At 42.1% G+C, this 21,190-nt stretch overlaps 1 protein-coding gene across 2 annotated transcripts; it reads right to left on the bottom strand.

The window, feature by feature from the left end:
- Positions 1-1,133: 1,133 nt before the first annotated feature.
- On the bottom strand, positions 1,134-19,855 carry LMAN1 (lectin, mannose binding 1). Of its 2 annotated transcripts, XM_042862402.1 has the most exons (14): positions 19,654-19,855; positions 18,810-18,964; positions 18,617-18,724; positions 16,414-16,475; positions 15,626-15,725; positions 14,076-14,199; positions 13,643-13,701; positions 12,926-13,058; positions 12,437-12,630; positions 12,249-12,319; positions 6,690-6,843; positions 5,880-6,001; positions 3,977-4,045; positions 1,134-1,709 (listed from the first exon to the last, which is right to left on the bottom strand). In XM_042862402.1, the coding sequence occupies exons 1-13, from the start codon at positions 19,853-19,855 to the stop codon at positions 4,009-4,011; spliced, it is 1,521 nt and encodes a 506-aa protein (XP_042718336.1). In that variant the 3' UTR covers positions 1,134-1,709; positions 3,977-4,008. The 2 variants fall into 2 exon arrangements, with proteins under 2 accessions (XP_042718336.1, XP_042718334.1); XM_042862400.1 differs by having other exon boundaries at positions 1,134-4,045.
- Positions 19,856-21,190: the final 1,335 nt, after the last annotated feature.

The raw sequence follows: 21,190 nt of genomic DNA, 5'->3' as shown, positions 1-21,190 counted from the left end.
ATTTTGAAGCTCATTATGTGCTTTCAGCACTGTGTGTAAATGGGTCCCGTGAACTTGAGAACAGGGATTTTAACGTTAGATTTGAAACTGAAGACGGAAGTGTTGTGGAAGGTACTGAAGTTATAAAGCAATGACTGTATCTTGCTGTTTACACAGATCACTGACTTAATAAAAGCTTACAGCCAGGTGCTTGTAAGTGCTGGTGTTGCTGCTGTCTCAGGCTTAAATCAACGCCCTTTACTTTCAGTTTAAATTCAATCAAGACTAAAGGCTCTGTTCCTGTGTTACCTGGTGGAGCTGAGCTTTTTTCTTTAAAAGAAAAAAGCCCCTGATTTGTACATCCAAAGAACAGAGGCATCTCCAACATCAGAATAGACTCAGGAGTCCTGAAACAAGCAAATCAAAGTCCAAAGGCCCGTGGAGAAGACACACAAAACCACTATAGATGTGCAAGCATCCAAACAAGACTGTGCTCCCAAAACAGCAGCAGCAGACAACTCTGACCACACAGCTCAGGTGTATCTGTGCATCTCTGAAAGGTCCTCTTCATTCCTCCAGAATGAAATTCCTCCTGCCTTTCATGCAGCAGTCTGAACACAAGGTCACCTATAAAGAGATAAATGGGATCTCGGAGTCTTTCTCAGCTTGAAGAGCTTCACTTAGAGATACATCTGTGTAACAGTTTGCTCCTGGTTGAGGAAAGCCGGTGGCAAATGAGATCGCTCACATTCTTGCAGGTTACAGCAAACAGTTACTGGATAGGACAGGATAAATGAAACAAAACGTGAGACACGCACGCACAAACCATGAAAGCTGATTGAGGAGACTGGCTAACTTGTTTTGGGCTGTTGTACCCCAAGAAACCAGAGCAGAGCACCAAGACAAGGGCAGCTAGGGAACCTGGAAGAGCTACAGGCATATGTGCAACCTTCAGCCCAGAACAATTAGGTCGTTTGTTTAATCAAAGCAGCCAGCAAGTCACTTAATTCACTGCTAAGAAACCTCCAAGCTGGCATGTTGCTCTTCACTTGACCTTAAACACCCAGCGTCAGGCAGGGCTGAGCTGAGACCATGAAGCTCCCTTGAATGCTCCCCTGGACCTCAGTGACACATAAGAGATTACAAGAAAGAAGTTTATTAAAAATATGCATCTTTATTCAAATAAGGTTATCTCTGAACTCCCACCCTCTGTTTACATCAGTCGGAAACAAACAACAGGAAATGTCAGCTGTGTGTTATGTTTTTTAAACAGCAGAAAGTCGTCAGTGTTACAGTACTGATGTCATTTTCTCCAATCAACCAACAAAGTAATTCACAAATGACTGAAATTTGCTGGAGAGATTCCGGTATGACCGTTTATTTAATAAGCTTTAAGACAATGAGATCCCCTTGACACTGCCAAATATTTGCTACCTCAAATACTGTTATTTTCTTGGTCTCCTCCATACTGTCAAACATATTGGATTCCAAGTTGCCTTCATCTGCAAGTCCCGAAATTTCACTTGACAAAATGAAACGCCCTATATCAGTGTTGAAAGAAAATTCGAGTAGCCCACCACAAAGAGAGGCCATACTGACTGACAGATATCCTCAAAGTCCGAATTTGTTGCTATCACCTCAGGTGGGACAGGGTTTGGGCTGGGTAACTGGGAGTTTTCCTTTGATCCAGTGAGTGGCGAGGCAATTACTGATGTTCCAGGGAGCGAAGACTGTGAAATGAAGCAAAGTTATCACTTTTAGGATGGTGCACTTCATACCCTCTGCTCACTAACACAAATGATCCCCAGATGCACACAGACACAGGTCAGATCTACTAGCAGCATCAACGCACAAGCTGAGCCCCATACTGAGGATACAATTGTAGATTCAAGTATGTTGCTAGCCTCTATCCCCAATTTTTTTTTATTTTTTTTTACAAGAAAAGACAACAGCATTGTTTGTCCAGCTTTGAAACAAAGTTGTAATTGGAGAAATTCACAGTAACAAGAAATGCAGGCTTCCTCCAACTGACACATTGGAGCTGTTCCTCATCATGCCAGATGGACACACCTGACTTTTCAGAATATGCTTGTTAGCCTTCCTGCCTTGCAAAGCCTGTATTCAGAGAGGGAGCTCACTGAGGTGTTGCACTGTGCAGGAAAGCTAGCAATTGACACGAACAACACTGTTCTCAGAGCAATTTAAGAGAATACACCCAGTTGTAATTGCTTAGACTCAAGGCACCTGTAAATATTTGCTGGTGTTTGAACGGATAAATTCCTGTGCTGTTCTGGGTTCTCTGAAAAGGTTCTTTCATTGACTTGTCCTGCTTATCCAGCAAGATGAGCCTGAAGCAGTAGTTTCTCCAATTAGTACAGCAAAGTCTCAAATTTGGAAGTGAATGCATAAAGCTCTATCATTTACAGCATGCTACATACTGTAAGTACATCAATAGGTGTGCAGGTAGTATCCATTTATTGGTACAGCACGAACACCCACTTCTGGAGCTCTGTTTTGGTAACAAAACATATTGCATAGATTTATCACGTCTTCAAATTGTCAGGCACAATGCTAGAGTGTTCTTCATTACAGTGAATTTGGCAGCAAGCACTGCACTCCAAGAGAACAGACTGTGGAACTGCAGGAGCATCATGCTAGATTACAGACACATTTTGTAGATTTTCAGACAGACTCATTGTTCAGAAGTGAAACATCCAGACACATCTGTGTGTTTTCACAGAATTGGAAGGAAAAAAACACAGAAATATCATCATTCTGCACAAAACTCAATGACAGAGTTACCACAGGTAAGTAAACATGTCAAAACAAACTCATTTCACGATTCTAGTTTGAGCTTTCTCATTTGTTTCACTCCTGAAGCAAAGCGTTCATCTAATGATATCAACATGTGACCAGCCTTATGCTCTTGGTATTAAACTGGGAACTGACACACAATACTGCTTCTGCAATAGCTGCTGGGCTAACAAACATGCCTGAATCAACAGCTTGTGAAGAAACCCTTTCACAGTCAGTATGTGTAGTTCAGAATACTTGCCAGGTCAGCATTTAAATCAAAGCATTCGATACACGAAAGACACGAGACAGCTTTATAACAATAAAGGCATATTCATCAATTAAACACACCCTTAACAAATCCAGATTGGAAGAGGTATCAAACTATGGCACCCTTCCTAAAAATCTTCCAAAATTTTCTAAAATTAGACAGACCTGAAACTACAAAAAAATCTTTCAATACACCAGAAGAAACTACAGTATGTTTTCTCTCACTGCCTAAGAACAGAACCCAGAATAAGGAGACAAACATCTGTTAGCCTGTCCCATGCAGCCTGCATTCTATTCCAGGTATTACTAGCCTGTAAAAGGCCTCTTTGTGTCCATGCACTACAGAGAACTTAAACTCTATACTTGACGAAGAGCTAAATTTCCAAAAATCATTCTTGAGCTATTAGATCCAAATAATAAAAAAAATGAAATGTTTATAACAAATTTTCACCAGAAAAACAAAAAACAGAAAAGTGTAATTTTAGTGGGTTTTGTTTGTTTTTGTTGCTTTGTTTTTCATTTTGCCTTGTTTTGGAGGGTTTTAGAGAGCAGTGGTTTTATTGTTTGTAATTTTCCTAATCTGATACGGATTCTCAGTGGCAAGATTTCTGCACAGGTCTCATCATCAACAGCCACCTAACAGGGGTCTTTCAAATCCCTCCGCTGAAATTCTGACAAAATAGGAGGAATTCAGTGTTTGCCTTCCAGCACTGATCAGAAATCTCATTGAAAACAGAGACCTAGCTAGGACTTGTAGTCACCCCCTGCCTAGCATTCGCTCTGCTGCTCCCAGGTCTGTTTTAATTCTAGAATTAACAGCCTAAATAAGAACACGTTTTGTTTGACAAAATTACATAATTCACAGTCCTGAAGTACATCAAACACTAAATTTTCCCTCATGTACAGAATTGCATGGTTTTCTGTGCATACATACTGCTGTTATGTACACACAAAAGGAAGAGGTCATCAAAAGAACTTTTTGGCTGCTGCTTCCTGTTGACTCCTGAAAGAAAAATCAGAAAAATATTCATTAAGCACATAGAAAAAGAAACAAAAAAAAAAAAAACAACTAGCTACCAGGTTTAAACAAATATTTATTTTGTTTTAGGATTAAAAGTATTCCTCCTCAATGGAAGCTTAGGGAAATGGAGTACAAGTCACAGAATGGCCACGGTTGGAAGGGAGCTCAAGGATCACGAAGCTCCAACCCCCTGCCACACACAAGGCCACCAACCTCCACATTTCACAGCAGCCCAGGCTGCCCAGGGCCCCATCCAACCTGGCCTTGAACACCTCCAGGGATGGACGGGGCATCACAGCCTCTCTGGCAGCTGTTCCAGCACCTCACCACTCTCATAGCACAGAACTTCCCCCTGACATCCAACCTCAATCTTCCCTCCCTCAACTTCAAACCATTTCCCCTTGTCCTGCTGTTATCTACCCTTCCCAAGAGTTGAGTAAAAAACTCATATCTTAAATCATATAGTAGAAAGTAGAAATTTCCTCTATACAGTTCCAATTCTGCATCACAGACAGAAACAAATTCTGGGTAGAAAACAAACTGTGTGTGGATCTTAAAAATAAATTCTCTAAAGCTTCTCAACATCTGATTTTCCTTTGCCTGACAGGAAAGGAAACGTGCAATTAAGAAGTGATTAATGAGCTTGCTTGAAATGGGCCTTCCTTTTCCCTCTGACACAGAACATTCTTGTTTTTCTCAGTGGATATGGAGGCAGTGGATCTATCGTGCACAAAAGCTCGAATTACAGAGCATCAAGAAGAACTGAAGGAGATTTGCTCATTTAATCTGGGAAGCCATCTTGATGCCACGTTGATGGCATAACGTGACATACATAAAAAATGTACTCCCTCCACTTTGTGGAGAAGCAGACACACAAATAAAAGTGCCACCAGCTATGTCAGTATCATATTAATAGCAGTTATCCTTCCACAGAGACAGCAAACTGCATTTTCTCTTTGAAGAATACTGCAACTATCTTGGTCCATTCATCTTGATAGGAGTATGCAGCAGAGAAACAGGAGAGAGGACAACCAAACAAGTCCTTACACTCCATGTGTTTTCTTTTCCATCAATGTTTAATTTAAACATTACAGCATCACAGGGAGGAAGAAGAGAGAAGAGCAAACATTCCAATTTGAAAACACACACAAAAACCCTACATGACACTCAGAGCTCCATCAACGATCAATGACCCTTTATAATTAATATAATTAAGAAAAAGTTGATGGAGGCATTTGTCAATTTTGTCAGAGCTGGTAGATACACGCAGTACAAACTCAGATGACATCAGATCTTGATAAGATATTAATGAACTTCAGTAAATCCAATAGAGGACCACAAGAATGGTCAGGGACCGAAATGCAGGCCTCAGGTGGACTGAGGAGCAGAGGACAGGGGAATGGGACTTCATGCTGGACAAAAGCAGCCTCAAGAGGCCTTGACACACTGGAAAGTGTTAAAGAAACTGAGCTTTTTTAGGGAGATACGTATCATCAGACAGAGAGACAAACTGAAGCAAGGAAGGTTTCCACTAGATATACAAGGAGGAGGGAAACAAAGCCTCATTACACTAATGAAACATGGAAAAAGGGATCCCAGAGGACTAGTGAGTTTGAGGTTTTGAAAGATCTGATCAGTGAAAACCCTAAATGACCTGGTGTGAATTCAGTGCTAACTCTGCTTTGAGAACAAGGCTGAACTAAAGACCTCCCAAGTCTCCTCCAGTCTGAATGACTGCTCATATCACTGCAATTCCATTTCCCCTCAGAAGTTCTAAAATTACTTGCCTGATGGCTTTAAAAAAATACATACTTACCTATACATGATATAAGCAACGAATAACACTGTTTGCACTGCTACAAAGATGAAGAAGTGCATTGTAGATAAGCATGATGGAAATGGTGGCAAATCTGGACATTTCGGTTTCTCATTAGATGGCTAAAAAGACAAGAGAAGCAGCAGTTGAGAAAAGAGTAAACAGGATACACCATTAAAAGACTGCTAAATAGGATACAAAACAAGGCCTCTGTAACATGATCTAGAAATTAAAACACAAACAGAAAAATACAGACAAAAATGACAGCCACTCTGACAGCAAGCTGAGTAACACTAATCTGAGGTCAGAGGGGAAAGAGTAAGTCTTTAGTAAATTATTGCAGAAATTAAAAAGCTTGCATGGGATCACAAGCTAATTCAGCTTAATTGTTACCTAAGCAAGACTAAAGGTGCTCCTGAATGCTAACACTGTCATCTTTCACACTTAGAGACCTTAAGTAGCGTTTGCCTAAGTTCTCCCTGATTAAACCTCCCCCTCCTGTGATTAAGTTCAGAAGTCTCCTCCGCACACAGCTGCAAAGCAGTGGGACAAACCCAAAAAAGCACCTAGAAAAACTCATTGCATGACCTTGTTTCCACAGGAATTAGAGTAAAAATCCTGTTCTTTGTGCAAAACTTCTCATCAAGACACAGATCATACAGTTGGGTCAGGGCAGTGCAGTTTTAGCAAAGCAGCTTAATGAAGGATTAATTGCTCCGCAAATTGCATGCTGGCTCATCCCAGCTTTTTACTAACAGCCAAATAAAGAAGTATTACAGTCATGCCTTACTCTATCAGCACATAAATTACCATATTTCGTTGCACTAGATGCTCAATGTCCCTTTTCACTACGTGAAGGTGTTCTTTGATGTCATTGAAATGCTGTGTTGTTTCGTAGACTCCCGCCACAGGGCCAGGATGCTGAGCTCCACTGATCAGCCTCAGAGTGTCAGCCATGGCATTTCTGAAAAGAGACAGACCACAAAACACCACTCAACACAAAGCAGTTCTTACACAAACAGCGTTTATGCCGCAAATATTATTGAGATCAGCTTAAAATACCTAACTGCCCCAAAACAAAAATTTGTAGCTTCCAAGAATACCCATCGAGATGTAATTCCTCAATCAAACTACCACATTAAATGCTTGATTCCACAGACAGATTCAATCTGTACGGTGCAGCATCTCCTAAAGTTGTGCTGAAAGGAAGACCTGGCAAACATTCTATTGCTACACATCTGCTTTGCCCGACTGATGAAGTCCAAAACAAGCCTTTCATCCACGGCTCCCACCAAGGCTTTAGGATAAACAGAGTATAATACAATCTTCGAAGAAAATCAAAGCTGTTCCAGAAAAAAATAAATAAATAAAAGCAGTCATGTAAGAAATAAAAATAAAGAAGAGAGGCTTTAGGGATAAGAAAAGATTTAGATACAACCTTGTTTCATGATTATCATTTATGCGAGAAACTCATTTCCCATACGCACTGACATCATACTTAATATTGCCCTCACGTGAATTAATTTTCCTGCTACAACAAATCAAATTGAATCCCTAAAAAGTTCGGGCTCCATACCTAGTTTACCTCAAACAAAACTAATCAATGAGAGAAAAATGCTTAATCTCTAATCAATACATTTATAGTTTGTTTTTGCCGGCTGTGATGTCTCTTTTCAGTTGCAAAGAGGATTATTCTACAGCTAAAATATTTATCATGTGAACATTAATCTCTCCATTATTAACAGAATAACGGATCCAAATGTATGTCTTTGGATTCCTTTTTAATTCACTTATAACTTTACATTTTCGTGCAGATGAGAGCTTGTTTGGATGACTTTGAGGTGAAGTCCTGCCTCCCTGAACAGCAGTCAGCAATTTAATATGAAACAAAACCTGAATGTCATTGGGTAAATCAGTAACAGTGCATCATCTTAAGTGCTATTATACGTTATAGTGACTTCAAGCAGTTTGTATTTGATGGAAAACTCCAGGTTAAGCACCAAAGCCTGTTTCATTAAGCATCTTCATTAAAATGATGCCCATCTTTCAACTTTCCATCATTTGCTCTTCAAGACACAGAATCAAAAGGAATAATTGAAAAACAATCATAAAAAAAACCTTTAAAAGGTATGATGCATATTCAAAGGCACTGTTACAGCTCTAAAAACTGTAAGCATAGACATGCTTATTAGTTTACAACTGCAGTCTCACTGTGATAGAAGCAGTAATTAGGCACGCTTCCTAATTACCTGTAGCTACAGACTAAATCAGAGTTGCATGCTGATTTAATCTACACTACAATATCAGTACCCTGCACACTTCCCATGTTAACAACAAAAGTCTCTCCTCACTTCCAGTAATGTCCTACAAATTCCCTCATCCTTGTCATGCTTCTGAAAACTCAATCCCACCTCCAGCATATGGGCCCTGGGCAGCTTGGTTCAGCATTAAACGTGGAGGTTGGTGGCCCTGCATGTGGCAGGGGTTGGAGCTTCGTGATCCTTGAGGTCCCTTCCAACCCTGGCCATTCTGTGATTCTGTGTGATTCTGTGATTCCAGCATATCAGGAAAAAAAAAAAAAAAGTTTCCCAGTTCTGTTAATTCCAGGTAAAGGGCTGCACTGCAGACACTCAGATTTATGGAAAACTCTGTGTTTACCTTAATAGCTTTGTAGCAATATTAGAAAAGTTATCAGGAGGTTTAACAAAAGCAGCTGCTTGCTTCCACATGCCACTGCAAGCAGAACCAGGTGAAGCATCCTTCACTTGCTCTCATTCTACATGTCCAGCTTTGAATTTGTACTACTTACGCAGACAAAATGAATGCAGAAAAAAAAGAAATCTGCCATGAATTAATTTAACACAGCCTGGGTAGCATTAGCATATAGCCAAGGAATTATTTCATATTCTTATATTATTGTATGGGTTAAAGCTGATCGGTTAACATTTACCAGTGCTGTGAATGAGTGCTGTAACAACTGATTTTAGAAATACTCCACGGGAGACTCCTTGAACGACCCACGCAAACCCCAACACCAACACTGTCTGATTAATGCTGACAGCAGCTCTGTCCATCCGCATCCACAGCGCTGTTACCCCCAGCCGCTGCTCCCCGTGCTAAAACAGAAGCAGAGTGGCTGAGGACATGAGGACACCTCCATCCCAGCACCACCACCCTGCCCAGCGAGCACCGCCAGGCCGCCGCCTTCCCCCAGGATGATCCACTTTCTCTGATCAAGCAAAATAACTTCCCTAAACAGACACGGCCTGCCTCAAATTTAATTTGCGTGACTCTGGCATTGACAATATCATGCTGTTAAGTTTCTACTGTACGAACATACAAGATTCTTCTGTAATCAGATGATTAAGAAATCCACAAATCTTGACAAGAGAATTACTTGGACCTTAAGTCCTTTTCCTCTGGGATGACCAGCAGTGGAACAGCAGGCTGTTCATTTCCATCTACAACATTCTTTTTTTTTTTTCCTTTTTAATCTAAGAAAAATATTAAGATGGCGTTACACCAACTCATACCTAGTAAGCAGTCACTGGAAGGGCAGACTGCCAATGTTAACAAGAAAATCTAATTTGCTTGCAAGGTATAAAGATTTGTCAAGAATATTAACAAAAGCTTTCGTGGAAGAACAAGTGCAAAAAAAAAAAAAAAAATGCAAGCACTAATCTTTATTCTACAAGAAGCTGACCTACTTAGATGAATTACAAGATCTGCCCTTGAACTAATACTGGAAAAAGCAACAATGACGACGACGACAAAAGCAACAAAGCAAAACAAAAAACCCACAGTTGCTCATGCACCACAATATCCAGCTGTTGGAATGGTTTCTGTTTGGGATTTTTTAGGATTTTTTTTTTTTTTTTTAAAGCTGAAGATAATAAATGTTTCATTATATTCATTCACTACTGTGAATGAAGTATTAAACCAACTCAAAGCCATTGCAGCTAACGACAGCAACCATTAAACATCTTGGAAGCAGTATATAAAATATCACCACCAAACAGGAACTTTCTCAAATCCATTTTAGCAGTACAGCACCTTCAAGACAAAGACTTTTGCTTCATTTGGTAACTCTGTTTGAAAAGCATACTTCTCCATCAGTTTTAAGACATCACCTTAAAGAGCACAACTATGAGTCGTTTGGGAACATTGCAAGCATCCCTGTAGACACCCTGCAGAACCTTCATGAGAGCATTAAATGATACGAGTCCCTGATTAAAGACAAAGCAAGACCAGCACAAAGCTGAGAGTCTTAATGTTTGAGTCAGACCAGCCCCACAAAACTCTCACACAAATGAACCCAACCAGGCATGTCAACATCTCCAACTGTCGCTTTCTCTCTTACTGTGATAGCCTTCTGTGGGAATGCAAGAAAAACTGTTCAGAACAACAGCTGTGGGGGGAAGATAAACAGCATGAGAACCAAGGACACCTCTAGAAGAAGAAAGAACCTCCCACGGCTCTGACTGGATAAGCGCCTGCATGAACAGTTGAAGAGTGTTTGTGGAATGCTCTGCTGGCGTGTAAAAGTGGATGGGAAAGTTGTAGGGGTGGATGGGAAAGCTAGAAAAAGAAAACTTGTGAAGGTATATAAGTGATATGAGAACTTGTAATGAACGATTTGGATCGTAGCAAACACAAACAAAACATCTCAGTCTGTGCATCGGATGCTGCCACCTTCAGTAGCAAAGGATATTGATTTATCAGATGAAAGGCACTAGAACATAAATATTTAAACCATTAGAATATCCAAAATACCTTCAAATGACACCATGTACCCCGTATATAAAGAACATGCACTTTCATCACAGCTGAGTTTCAAACTATTACCTCCACCAATGTCAAACGCAGGTATTTATACCCATTGGTAACATCCCCCCTTCTCTCCAGGCTTTACAATCCCAGCCTCTCACCTTTCTTTGTACAACAGACTCAAACCCTTAACCATTTTCATGGTCATTCATTGGACAACCTCCAGCAAGCCCATATCTGCCTTGTACTACAGACTCTCCCAGCACCCAGGACTCCAGACTGGTACCAGTTGTGCTGAGTAAATACAACTATCTCCCTTGGGTCACTAGCAATGCTCTAATGCAGCCCAGGGTGCAGCCCAGCTGGTGGCCTTCGCCATATGGGCATATTGCTGTTCCACATTCAGCTTCCTGTCCCCCAGCAGTCATGTTCATCTCTGTAAAGCTGCATTCCAGCTGATCAGTTCCCTGCCTGTACTGATGGGCAGAGTTACTGCTTCACAGCTGCAGGACTTAGTAATGAAGGTGACTTCAAAAGTAATGATTCCTATCTCTTTCCAGACAAAGTACAACAGATACAAAGAGCATAATGACACCATTCGATACAGTAAATTCTAAAACTGCAAAACACTTTTCCAACGTGATCGCTATCATTAGCTCTGCATTTTTGGTAGTAGTAAACAAGAGCCCACACACTGTGCCCATAAAAATCTGAACCAGAGGAAGCGAGCCACGATTGCTACTGCTGAAACACACCACCTACCATCTTACTATGCTAACATTCACTCTTTGGTTTCCATAAACATTCAGCAACCACTAACCAAAGTCAGTGGGTGCCTTTTTTCCTGAATGGAAGAATTCAGTGCCATACCTTAGCTCCAAACACACCTCCAAGTCAGACGCCATTCTGTCGCACTGCCCCTCTGCTGCCATCTGATGTGAGGTGACAACACGTAACAGAGTACAGGCAGGAAGCTTCAACCTCTACTGCCAGAGAACCACTATCCACCTCTGACCTCATGGGCCAATATCATTACACAGGAGGTGGTTTTGGGGACTTCTGGAGTACCCCTCACACTTGCCCATGTTGAATCTCATGAGGTTCCAGAGGGAATCTCATGAAATCCTTCTGGAATCTAACAACTCTAGGTCCTACTGAACCAGCCACTGAACCAACCAACTGCACAGCCATTCCAGATATCCATTACCTGTAAAATTTCTGAGTATGCACCCAGCCCTACTGCCTGTATCATTAATAAAGATGCCTGAAGAGGACGGGCTCCACTATTGACCCCTAAGGCACACCAACAGTGACTGGCAGGTTACCAAACCAGCCATTCCATGGGAAGAGATTGTCTTCAAAGGCACTGTGCTCACCTTGTCATTGCAGTGAAATCTCACGATAAATTGAAGCCCATTAGGGAGACTTAATCACTTTACAGACACAAACTTACTTTGTATTTATCACAGAAATGGAAACAGTCACTACTAAGGAGTTAACGTACAGAAATGTGAATTCTGTCAATATTCTCCTACTGAAACAATAAATATCATTCAGGAAGTGGGAGGTGTAAAATTCAGAACATATTTAGAAAGCACTCACTTCATTTCATTTACTTGTTTAATGACCTCTTCTTGAGTTTTCACAACTGTATCAATCTCCTGCTGGGAAACCTGGTGTAGAGTGAGGAGGGAATGGTGAGAAAAACAAATCAATGTACCTTGGAAAAAGTAACTGTGCTTTCTGAAGTTAGGCTGAGCTGCCAACTGCAGTGTGTATTTTGAACATACCTGTCCTTGCTGACCTGAAACAGCTGCTCCTCTTTTAGCAATCTCCTCCGTGACTGCAGAAACATATCTCCTCTGCTCATCAAGAATCATGTCCAACTGCCTATTGAGCTGTTTGATTTCAAGATGAATTCGATTCTGCCCTTCAAAGATTTGCCTGAGCTCACGATCGCTTACACTTTCGAAAGGATCATCAGCTGGCAGGAAAAAACAAAGCACAGGTAGCTGTTACACACATGCATTTCTAATTTATTGGACTGTGGCACCCTTGTAGTGTTAAAAGTTTCCATGTGAAACCAGTGGAGAAACTCTCCAAACCAATACTTGCTGAGAGTTGCAGGTGCATGTTACCAGCATGCAAAAAAGGGCTATCCCAACACTCCCTGCAATCAGCTCATTCTGTCAGTGCACCACAGCATCAGGCTTGTGTTCTGAACATCCCTGGAAGCAAACATTTTCCTTGACAACTGAAAAGCTGCTCAAATAACTTGCCTGGTTGTCCCTGCACATCAGGATGCTCCTTTTGAAACTCTTCTTTCTTTTTATCCAATTCTTGTTGAAAGTGTTCAAATTCTTCTTGATACTTCTCCTTATCTTTTTCAGGAATTTCTGCATCTGATGTGGGCTTTAATACATTACCAAAGTAAGAAGAAAGTAGGGAGAAGAGGATTTTAATGCTCTCTACCACCCATACATGACTCATCGTGCAGCAAACACTGTCTAGACCTCAGGTTTGATGACACGACACAATTAATGAAGCACACTAAAGTTCAAGTGAGGAACCAGACAAACCCATGGAAAATCCTAGCTTTTTCCTAAAAAGTACACTTTCTAGAATCACAATCAAGGACTTTTACAAGGACAGATGCTGTTAACAGTAGAGAAGTGTTCTACAGGAGTGGGAAGTTGAAAGCAAAACCAGATTATCTGTCCACATTCCGAAGACGGTGTCCTTTTTTTAGTTTATTTGCATGTTTTGTTTTAGTATCACTATTTTTGTTCATTCAGTGCTGTTTCAAGAGTTCTGGTCTCAAGCATAAGTAAAACGATACTGAAACACTGCAGTATTTATCTGATTTTTTCCAAAATGGGCAACAGCAGAGCTACACACAAAAATTCCACATATGACTACACAGCAAATGCTAAGATCTGAGGATTAAATATAAAATACACTAGAACATTTTACAAATTATGCACAAAAACACTTACTACTTCCTTCCCAGGCTCAGTCAACTGGAAGGTCAGGAAAGACAGGACATCATGGTCATCTGGATAAAACAAAATCAAAAATCAATGCTGTGAACTGATCTTCCCATGCATCATGAAACATCCTGCAACTTCCCAGGTCAACCTTGTACTTGCAAAGGATCTTCAGCTGAAAGTATCCTCCCACAGTCCTCCCAAAAGTTCACCCAGCAGTGATTGAGGCTGATTAACACCCCGCTCAGGGCAAACTGAAGGTATTTCTGCTCTAGTTAGAAAAAGGCCTGAGCACATCAGAAATTCGGGAGCAGCAGGGCATTAGTTACTTTACCATGATCCAAAACTGGAATAACTGATCAATGCTAGCAGTAGAATAAATGCTCTCCTGTAAGCCTTGCTAGTCTCCATACTGTCTGCCATAATGCTTTACATTCACTACCTGCAAGTCCCCCCGTTGCTGCAGATATTCCAAAATATCCTTGTGATGGCAACACCATGTCTTCCACTTTAGCACAAAACTCATAATCTTCCTTATCTGGAGTAAATCCATTGTTAATTAATACCTACAAAGAAACACACCTACAGTTATTAACCACAAAAATCTACTTGTGCCAGCAGTTTTGCTTGAGCAGTATCTGCATTTGGTTGTTAGTTTATAGCAATGGTCACAGTTGCAACTCATCAGATAAACCTGTAGCTGATACCAGAATCCAAAGACTACTTAATCTCTGAAGTTTCCACTGGGGAAACTCATAAGCTGATTCAAAGTTCAACGTGAACAGAATTCCACGTTTTCTATTCATCACTCCCGAGGACACACTGCACAGAAATCATTTTTATATTAAAATATATTTATCTCAGTTACAAGAAGCAGCAGAACAAATTAATATATGGAAATATTCATCCAGATCTAAAAATATTAACTCTACCTCCTGAAATTCCTGACCTAGAGATCAATAAAGGTTAGACTCTCAAGCACAAATCCCATTATGATTCTGGGCAACACATATTTGGTGCAGTCCAGTAGAGTCACCCTTATTTGTTCTTCAGCTTATCAAAGCTTAGAGAGATTCTCTTTTTCTCCACAGATTCACTTGCAGAACTGTTAAGGTTAGCAGCACCACTTGGGTCAGGAGTTCTAGGTAAAGCAGTAGGAATCAGGCACATTAAAGAAGAGAGCTGCATCAGAAATTTAATTTCAACTCAAGACAAATGCATAGCCTTTAACATTACCACACAGTACAAGGTCCACTTTCCTCTAGGTGCCCTCATGTTTATTTTGTGGAGAAACTTTTACCAAATGACAGCTGCGTGCTTTAACTGGCTAATAGTACAAATAGTGTCTGAACTACAATGGTAACTTCTTCACAGAAACCAGAAGAAAGAAAAAACAACTTCTTCACGGCTGCCTGAAACCAGCACACCTGTATTTTTCTCTCCTTACTTGGGAGGTGCTACAACCATCTGAATGGTACTTAAGAAGTCTTGAGCACTTCCTTACACCAATGTCTTCTTCAACATTCTAAGACGTGCCACTTCTTGGAGACAGGAAGCCTTAAGCAGCAAATTTAAGTGTGCTGCCAAAGAGCTTTTTTTTTAATTAATTGCTTTTCAATAATCTTCAACAATCAGCTGGAAAACCCTCCGCAGCTCAACAATCAGCTTGAGCAACACTGTCCAAATTCAACAGCTGCTCGACCACTTGGAAGATGAGGCACATACGCTGGCTTTGGGATTTGGGGCAGGTAGGACACAACTGAAACTGACCTCTAAGAAACACCACAAAAATCAGCAATAGCTGCTGAGTCAGCTCAGGATGCACTGTAAGAACTCGTGCAGTACTTGAACGTAGGGCACCTCATTCCAGCTCCTGAGTTACTAAGCTCAACATTTAACACAGGAGGTGGGGAGGTGTTGAAAAAAACAGCAACCACCTCACACTTAAAAAGCTGAGCAACAGGAGTAATTGTGTTATTTCAGAGTACTTACAGTCAGTGCTTTTTGGTAGTAGGTGATTTTTGCTCGAACAGGATAGGGCTTATTACGAAAGTCCCTCTGACAGGAGGCCAATGCTTGTGTGGAGCCATCGCTATGCAAGAAGACAACTTGCATAAGACTGTATCTTATGACTTACCAGCTAATGCAAAAAAGCATCAATGTATCACTAAGAACCATCACACTTTTTTCAAAACATAAAAGCCATAACAAAATATGTTTCCATTGTGGTGACTTAACTCTGGGCTGAGTGGTGCTACATATTTTACACAGAATAGCACAGATGGAAAACAGTAATGGGGAAGTCTGCTTTAAGTCATTCCCATGTTCATCAATTAACTATAGTCTGGAACAACCGTAGTTAAGCTAAATAGTTCTCCTCTCAGAAAACCTAAAAATATGTTAATTTTACCAGAAACCACCACAAATCAAAACCAAATACATCAATTTACGAGAGATCAGTTTCCAGCTAGTCACTCCTTCCAGTTACTAGCCGTGTGTGGAACACATCTATTAGCAATAAAGAGGTAAAAAGTCTGTACATCCACTCATTTGAGCTCACCCATCCCCAAGCCCACTTCAACATCCACTGCCTGTTCCTGTGCTCTTACTGCCAAAACAGCATTTCAACAAACAGAAAAACCCAAACATAGGGTGAGGGATGGGAAAAGAAGTTTCATAATAAAAGAAACCTTAAAAGCATTTCTCAAAGACTTCCACGCAACATCTCATCATCCAAAAGAAAAGATTCATGACGAAGTCAAGGCTGAAAACAAACTTACTTCTGGTGGTCATACAGAAGCTTTCCATCATTGCCCACAACAACGACGCCAGGATTGTTTTTCTAAAAAATAAACAAAAAAAACAACAACTATCACATAAATGAAACAGGTTAATTCAAAGTGAAATATATACAACCCCAGCGACAGGCTTTTTCAATGTCTGAGGTCGTGTGTCACACTGCACGCTTTACAAGAGGCTGCCACACTCTTCGTGCTGCTGGGAGTGGGGAAAAAAAGGTTCTTGGCTATCCAACCAATCAGCATCATTTCACAAACACAAATGTAAAACCCACAGGTAGAAGAAAGGTGTATGTAGCAAATGCACTGATTTTAAAAAGCACAGATGATTACTACATCTGACTCTGGCTGTGTAACTTGGAAAGACAGCTGGCATCCCTCTGACCTCACGAGTCATTACAAAGACCACAGCAGTAGCTATCCTGCCAGAGACTGAGCCATCTGCCAAACACACCCCTGGTTATTCAGACCAACAGAAAAACGAGAACAAGCTGAAGTAAGAGCAAAACAGATTTACTGTTCTGTCAGTTGAGTTTAGAAAGCTAACTCTTCTTTTCATAGGAACACAAGATTACAGAGATAATCTCCCCTTCAGCGTTTCCATTCACCGTCTCCATAAGGAATATACTGTCCAACTGGACAGTCTCATAGTCCTATAGAAAAGATGACAAGCCTTGCCTCTCAGGAGTTCAAGAAAAACCCGATGCTCAGTTCACAGCGTGGGGCAGGGTGGTCCTTTAATGCCATAAGAAATCAGCACAGCTAAAGTAAGCAACTGCTTTACTTCACCATGTATATTGTGGCAATAACAGAACTGCAACCAACACCAAGGAATACATCAGTTTTTACTCCTCAGCCACTGTGCCTGGTTAGATAGATTGCTTCAAATCAGTATTACGCACTCTGTACAATCCAAATACTTCAATGTCATCTTCTTACAGTTAGCTTCAGTACAACAATAGTAGTTCTGTATCAATTCAGAACAGTACCAAGAAGAATTAGTTTCTGCACAGAGTTGGATGAAAGCAGTAGGCTATCATTTAAAAAAAAAAACAACACCAACAAAACAAACACCAACTCTCACAACTCCAGGATTTAAGATGGGTCAGATCAACACAGGCACAGCAAAGGCTTTTCTTTCAGCTGGTTGCCATCATTTTCTTAAAAACAGCTAAATTCATATCACACAGACTAAACTCATGATTGGAGACACAGTTCTGAAGTCCTGGCCAACAGCACTGTTTACATGCAGCTTTGGACAGATGGCACCTTTACCCAGCCAATGCTGGGGTCCGTGTCCCTGATAGAAGTCAGAAGAGGGGGGGGGGGGAAAAAAGAAAGTATTTCAAAACTCTTAGTAGGTAGAACAACATTCCATTTCTAGCCTTCTTAAGATGGGAAATATGAATGCCACCCTCAGCCTGTCAACTTCTATATATGTTGACTGTATTTTAAAACACATCTGTACAAAAAAAAAAACAAAAACAAGCAGAACACCCTAAATTGTTATACCTACAAAAACAGAGCTAGGACACTGGGGAAAAATAAAAGAAAAGACAAAGTAGTAACAGAAGAAAGCAAAGCAGATAAACTGTTTTATTTCTGAGGATCTTCAAATCATTCTGGAGCACCAAAAGCAGGTAGATACAGCAAAGCTACCGAATTTTGGGTAGGAAAAACGCAAAGCACTGCCATCCTCATTGCCACTGACTTTTTGCTGTTAATCACTCAAGTCAGATTTGTTCCAAGAGCATTTCCAAGGAAAGACATGGAAATGTGTTTCCCTATGGCATATTTTGTACAATATGCTGCTTCCAAAACATAAATCTTCAGATTTATCAGCATTTTGAGCTGCCTATGGAAATCCCCTACTTCAGCTTCTACGTGTGTTCAAATCATTTTCCCTCCAAAGCTAACAGATGAACCAAAACTTGGTAGTCTAGTTATGAGTTATGCTTCTGCTTTCTAGCTTGAACCCCTTCCCCACTCCTCAACCTTCCACAAAAGAGCATATGGAAAAGGTCTAGATTAAATTGTATTAGGGAAATATGATTGTTTTAATGCAGCCCTTTAAGTAAGAGGTGGGGGGAAATAGGAAAGTGACGTGCTATTTTTTTCTACAAAGCCTTGAGTGCCAAACAAGCAGGAAATTTATGTTTACTAGAAGAGTTTGCTTCCAACCAACCTTTCCATCATTGTCAAAGGAATCAAAGAAAATCCCAACACCATTCCACTTGTCAGCTGCCCCAAACACGGGACCTTCCATGCCTTGCTCCTCTGTAAACCAGATTGCCTGTTACAGAAAGGAAGGAAAAACTGTAAGCCTACAGCCACTTTTCTGAGTAAGCCTCTTTCTTACATCAGATCAAACTCAATACCAGCCCATCGGCTCCAATGCGGCCTCTGCCTGTAACTCGAAAGGTCACTTCGACTTCCCAGTATTCAAATATTGACTTGTTTTTGGTCCACACCGATCCCTTCTGGCTCTTCAAAGACGTTGTTATACGAATCTGATCCGCGCTCGGTATAGCATCTGGAAGGGAAAGGAACAAACATTTTAGGTAAACACTCAGGGAGGAAAAGAAAAATGAACCTAAAAGCAACAAAACATGAAAACAGAAAGGATTGTTACTTTTAGCAGCATAATTATTACTGCTTTTCAAAGCGTTTTTTCACCATTTGTTTGGTACAACAACACGCACCTGAAAGAGAAGTTTGATCAGATGGCTAAAATACGAACACAGATTTTTTTTTAAAGTTTTTTTGCAAGGACGTGTTGCATTTTTTGCTGTTTTTTTTTACACAAATCACTGTTTTCTCCACACAAACAGACGGCCTCCCCCCCCTCTGTTCATCCCCAGAGCGCTGCCCTTTTGACACGTGTAGCACAACGCCACATAACTGTGAGCCACATAACTGTGAGCCACAACCCAGCACCCAGGGAGCGGGCCCGGATCAACTTCACAAAAATAAAGGGGAAAAAAAAAAGAAACAAACAAAAAAAGCAGACAAAACGACTTCAGCGACAGCAAAACGGGGCCGAGCTGCGCGCCCTGCAGCGCTGCAGGGGCAGCCCCCTCCGCCCGCAGTGACACATCAGCACCGCGCACGGGGACGGACCGGGGCTCCGCACCGCCGCCGGGAGGGGGGACCGCCGCCACACGCCGCCACACGCCGCCACACGGCCCCGCGCCGCCCGCAGCCCGCTCCCCCGCCACTTACTGCCCGTGTGCGCCCAAAACGGCACCGTGCCGTCCGCCTGCACCAGGTGCGGCCCTTTGAAGCTGTACTTGTACTCGAAGCGGCGGTGCGGCCCCGCCGAGCCCGCCGAGCCCTCCGCCGCCACCGCCGCCCGCCCGAAGGCCAGCAGCAGCCCGGCCACCAAAGCTACCGCCAGCCCGCCTCGCTGCGCGCATGCCGCCATCTTGCACCGTGCTGCGGGACGGCGCGCGCCGCCAACAGGGCGCCACGCGATTGGCCGAGCGAGGGGGCGGGGCCAAGGGCACTGCATGTGGGCTTCCAGGCGGGGCTTCCGGGAGGGGTGGGCGGGGCTTCCGGGAGGGGTGGGCGGGGTTTCCGGGAGGGGTGGGCGGGGTTTCCGGGAGGGGTGGGCGGGGTTTCCGGGAGGGGTGGGCGGGGCTTCCGGGCGGCCGCGCCTCCGCTTCCGCCTTCTCCTCCGCCTGACGAGGCGTGGGGCGGGAGATGATCCGTTCTGCAGTTCTTCTGTGGGGATAGGTGGAGTTAGAGCTGTGCATGCTAGCTGGGAAAGGTGCATTCCCCATTAGGCGAGGCGTAGACGCTGCTGAGTTGGTGTGGTAGAAAAGTGTTTCTGAGATGAATGTTGGAAGAACTTAAATACCCTTTGTGTTCTTGATAAGTGTTGGCTGAGAAGGAAGTGCTGTAATAACATCAGGCTGTGTCTTGGGTACTGGTGTTTTAAGGGAATTGGGGAATTAAGGGAATAGGCGATATGAAGGGAATTGGCTCTTTCTTCCTTGACAAAACTCAGCTCCATAAAGATCTAGAAGAGAATTCATAGAACCTTTGAGTTGGAAGGGGGCTCTGGGTGCCATCTCGTCCATCTCCCCTGCAGTGCACAGGGACGCCACAGCTCCATCAGGTTGCCTAGGGCCTGATCCAGCCTGGCCTTGAAGGTCTCAAGGGATGGGGCATCCTGCCGATAGAATCTAGAACATTCTGGCATAGAATGCACAGCAGTTACTTCAGGGGGGTAAAACATCATAAGTGTCGTGAATAAGACGTGAATAAAGCAGCATGAAGCCCTGCCCTGAACATACCATGCACCTGGCAGTAAGCTTGGAACTTGCAATGACAGTAAAATAACCGAGCCACACTGAAAGGACAAAAAAGCCAAAAGCACTAGCCTTGAAACAAATCTCTTTATTACCCCCACACATAAGCATATCTGAAATTCTACAGCTTAAAGTCACAAGCATGGAATAATTCATAACTTAAGAGAACAAACATGGGACTGCAGAACTTCATGACATAAAGTTTTTTTATAGAGTCATAGAATCATGGAATCACAAGGTTGGAAACGACCTGCAAGATCACCTAATCCAACTGCCTTCCCATCACCATTGCTACCACAAGCACTAAGCCACATCTCCAGCTCCTCATCCAGATGCCTCTTGAACACTGCTGGGAATGGCGACTCCACCACCTCCCTGTGCAGCCATTGCAGTGCCTGACCACTGAGAGAAACAGTTCTTGTTATGTCTAACCTAAACTTCCTCTG

The sequence above is a fragment of the Lagopus leucura genome, unplaced genomic scaffold (genome assembly GCF_019238085.1).
Source record: "Lagopus leucura isolate 7727_CA_CO unplaced genomic scaffold, USGS_WTPT01 Super-Scaffold_650, whole genome shotgun sequence".
In the NCBI taxonomy this organism is placed as follows: domain Eukaryota; kingdom Metazoa; phylum Chordata; class Aves; order Galliformes; family Phasianidae; genus Lagopus; species Lagopus leucura.
The sequence above is the reverse complement of the archived record's forward strand: the minus strand, read 5'-3'. Positions and strand labels throughout refer to the sequence as shown.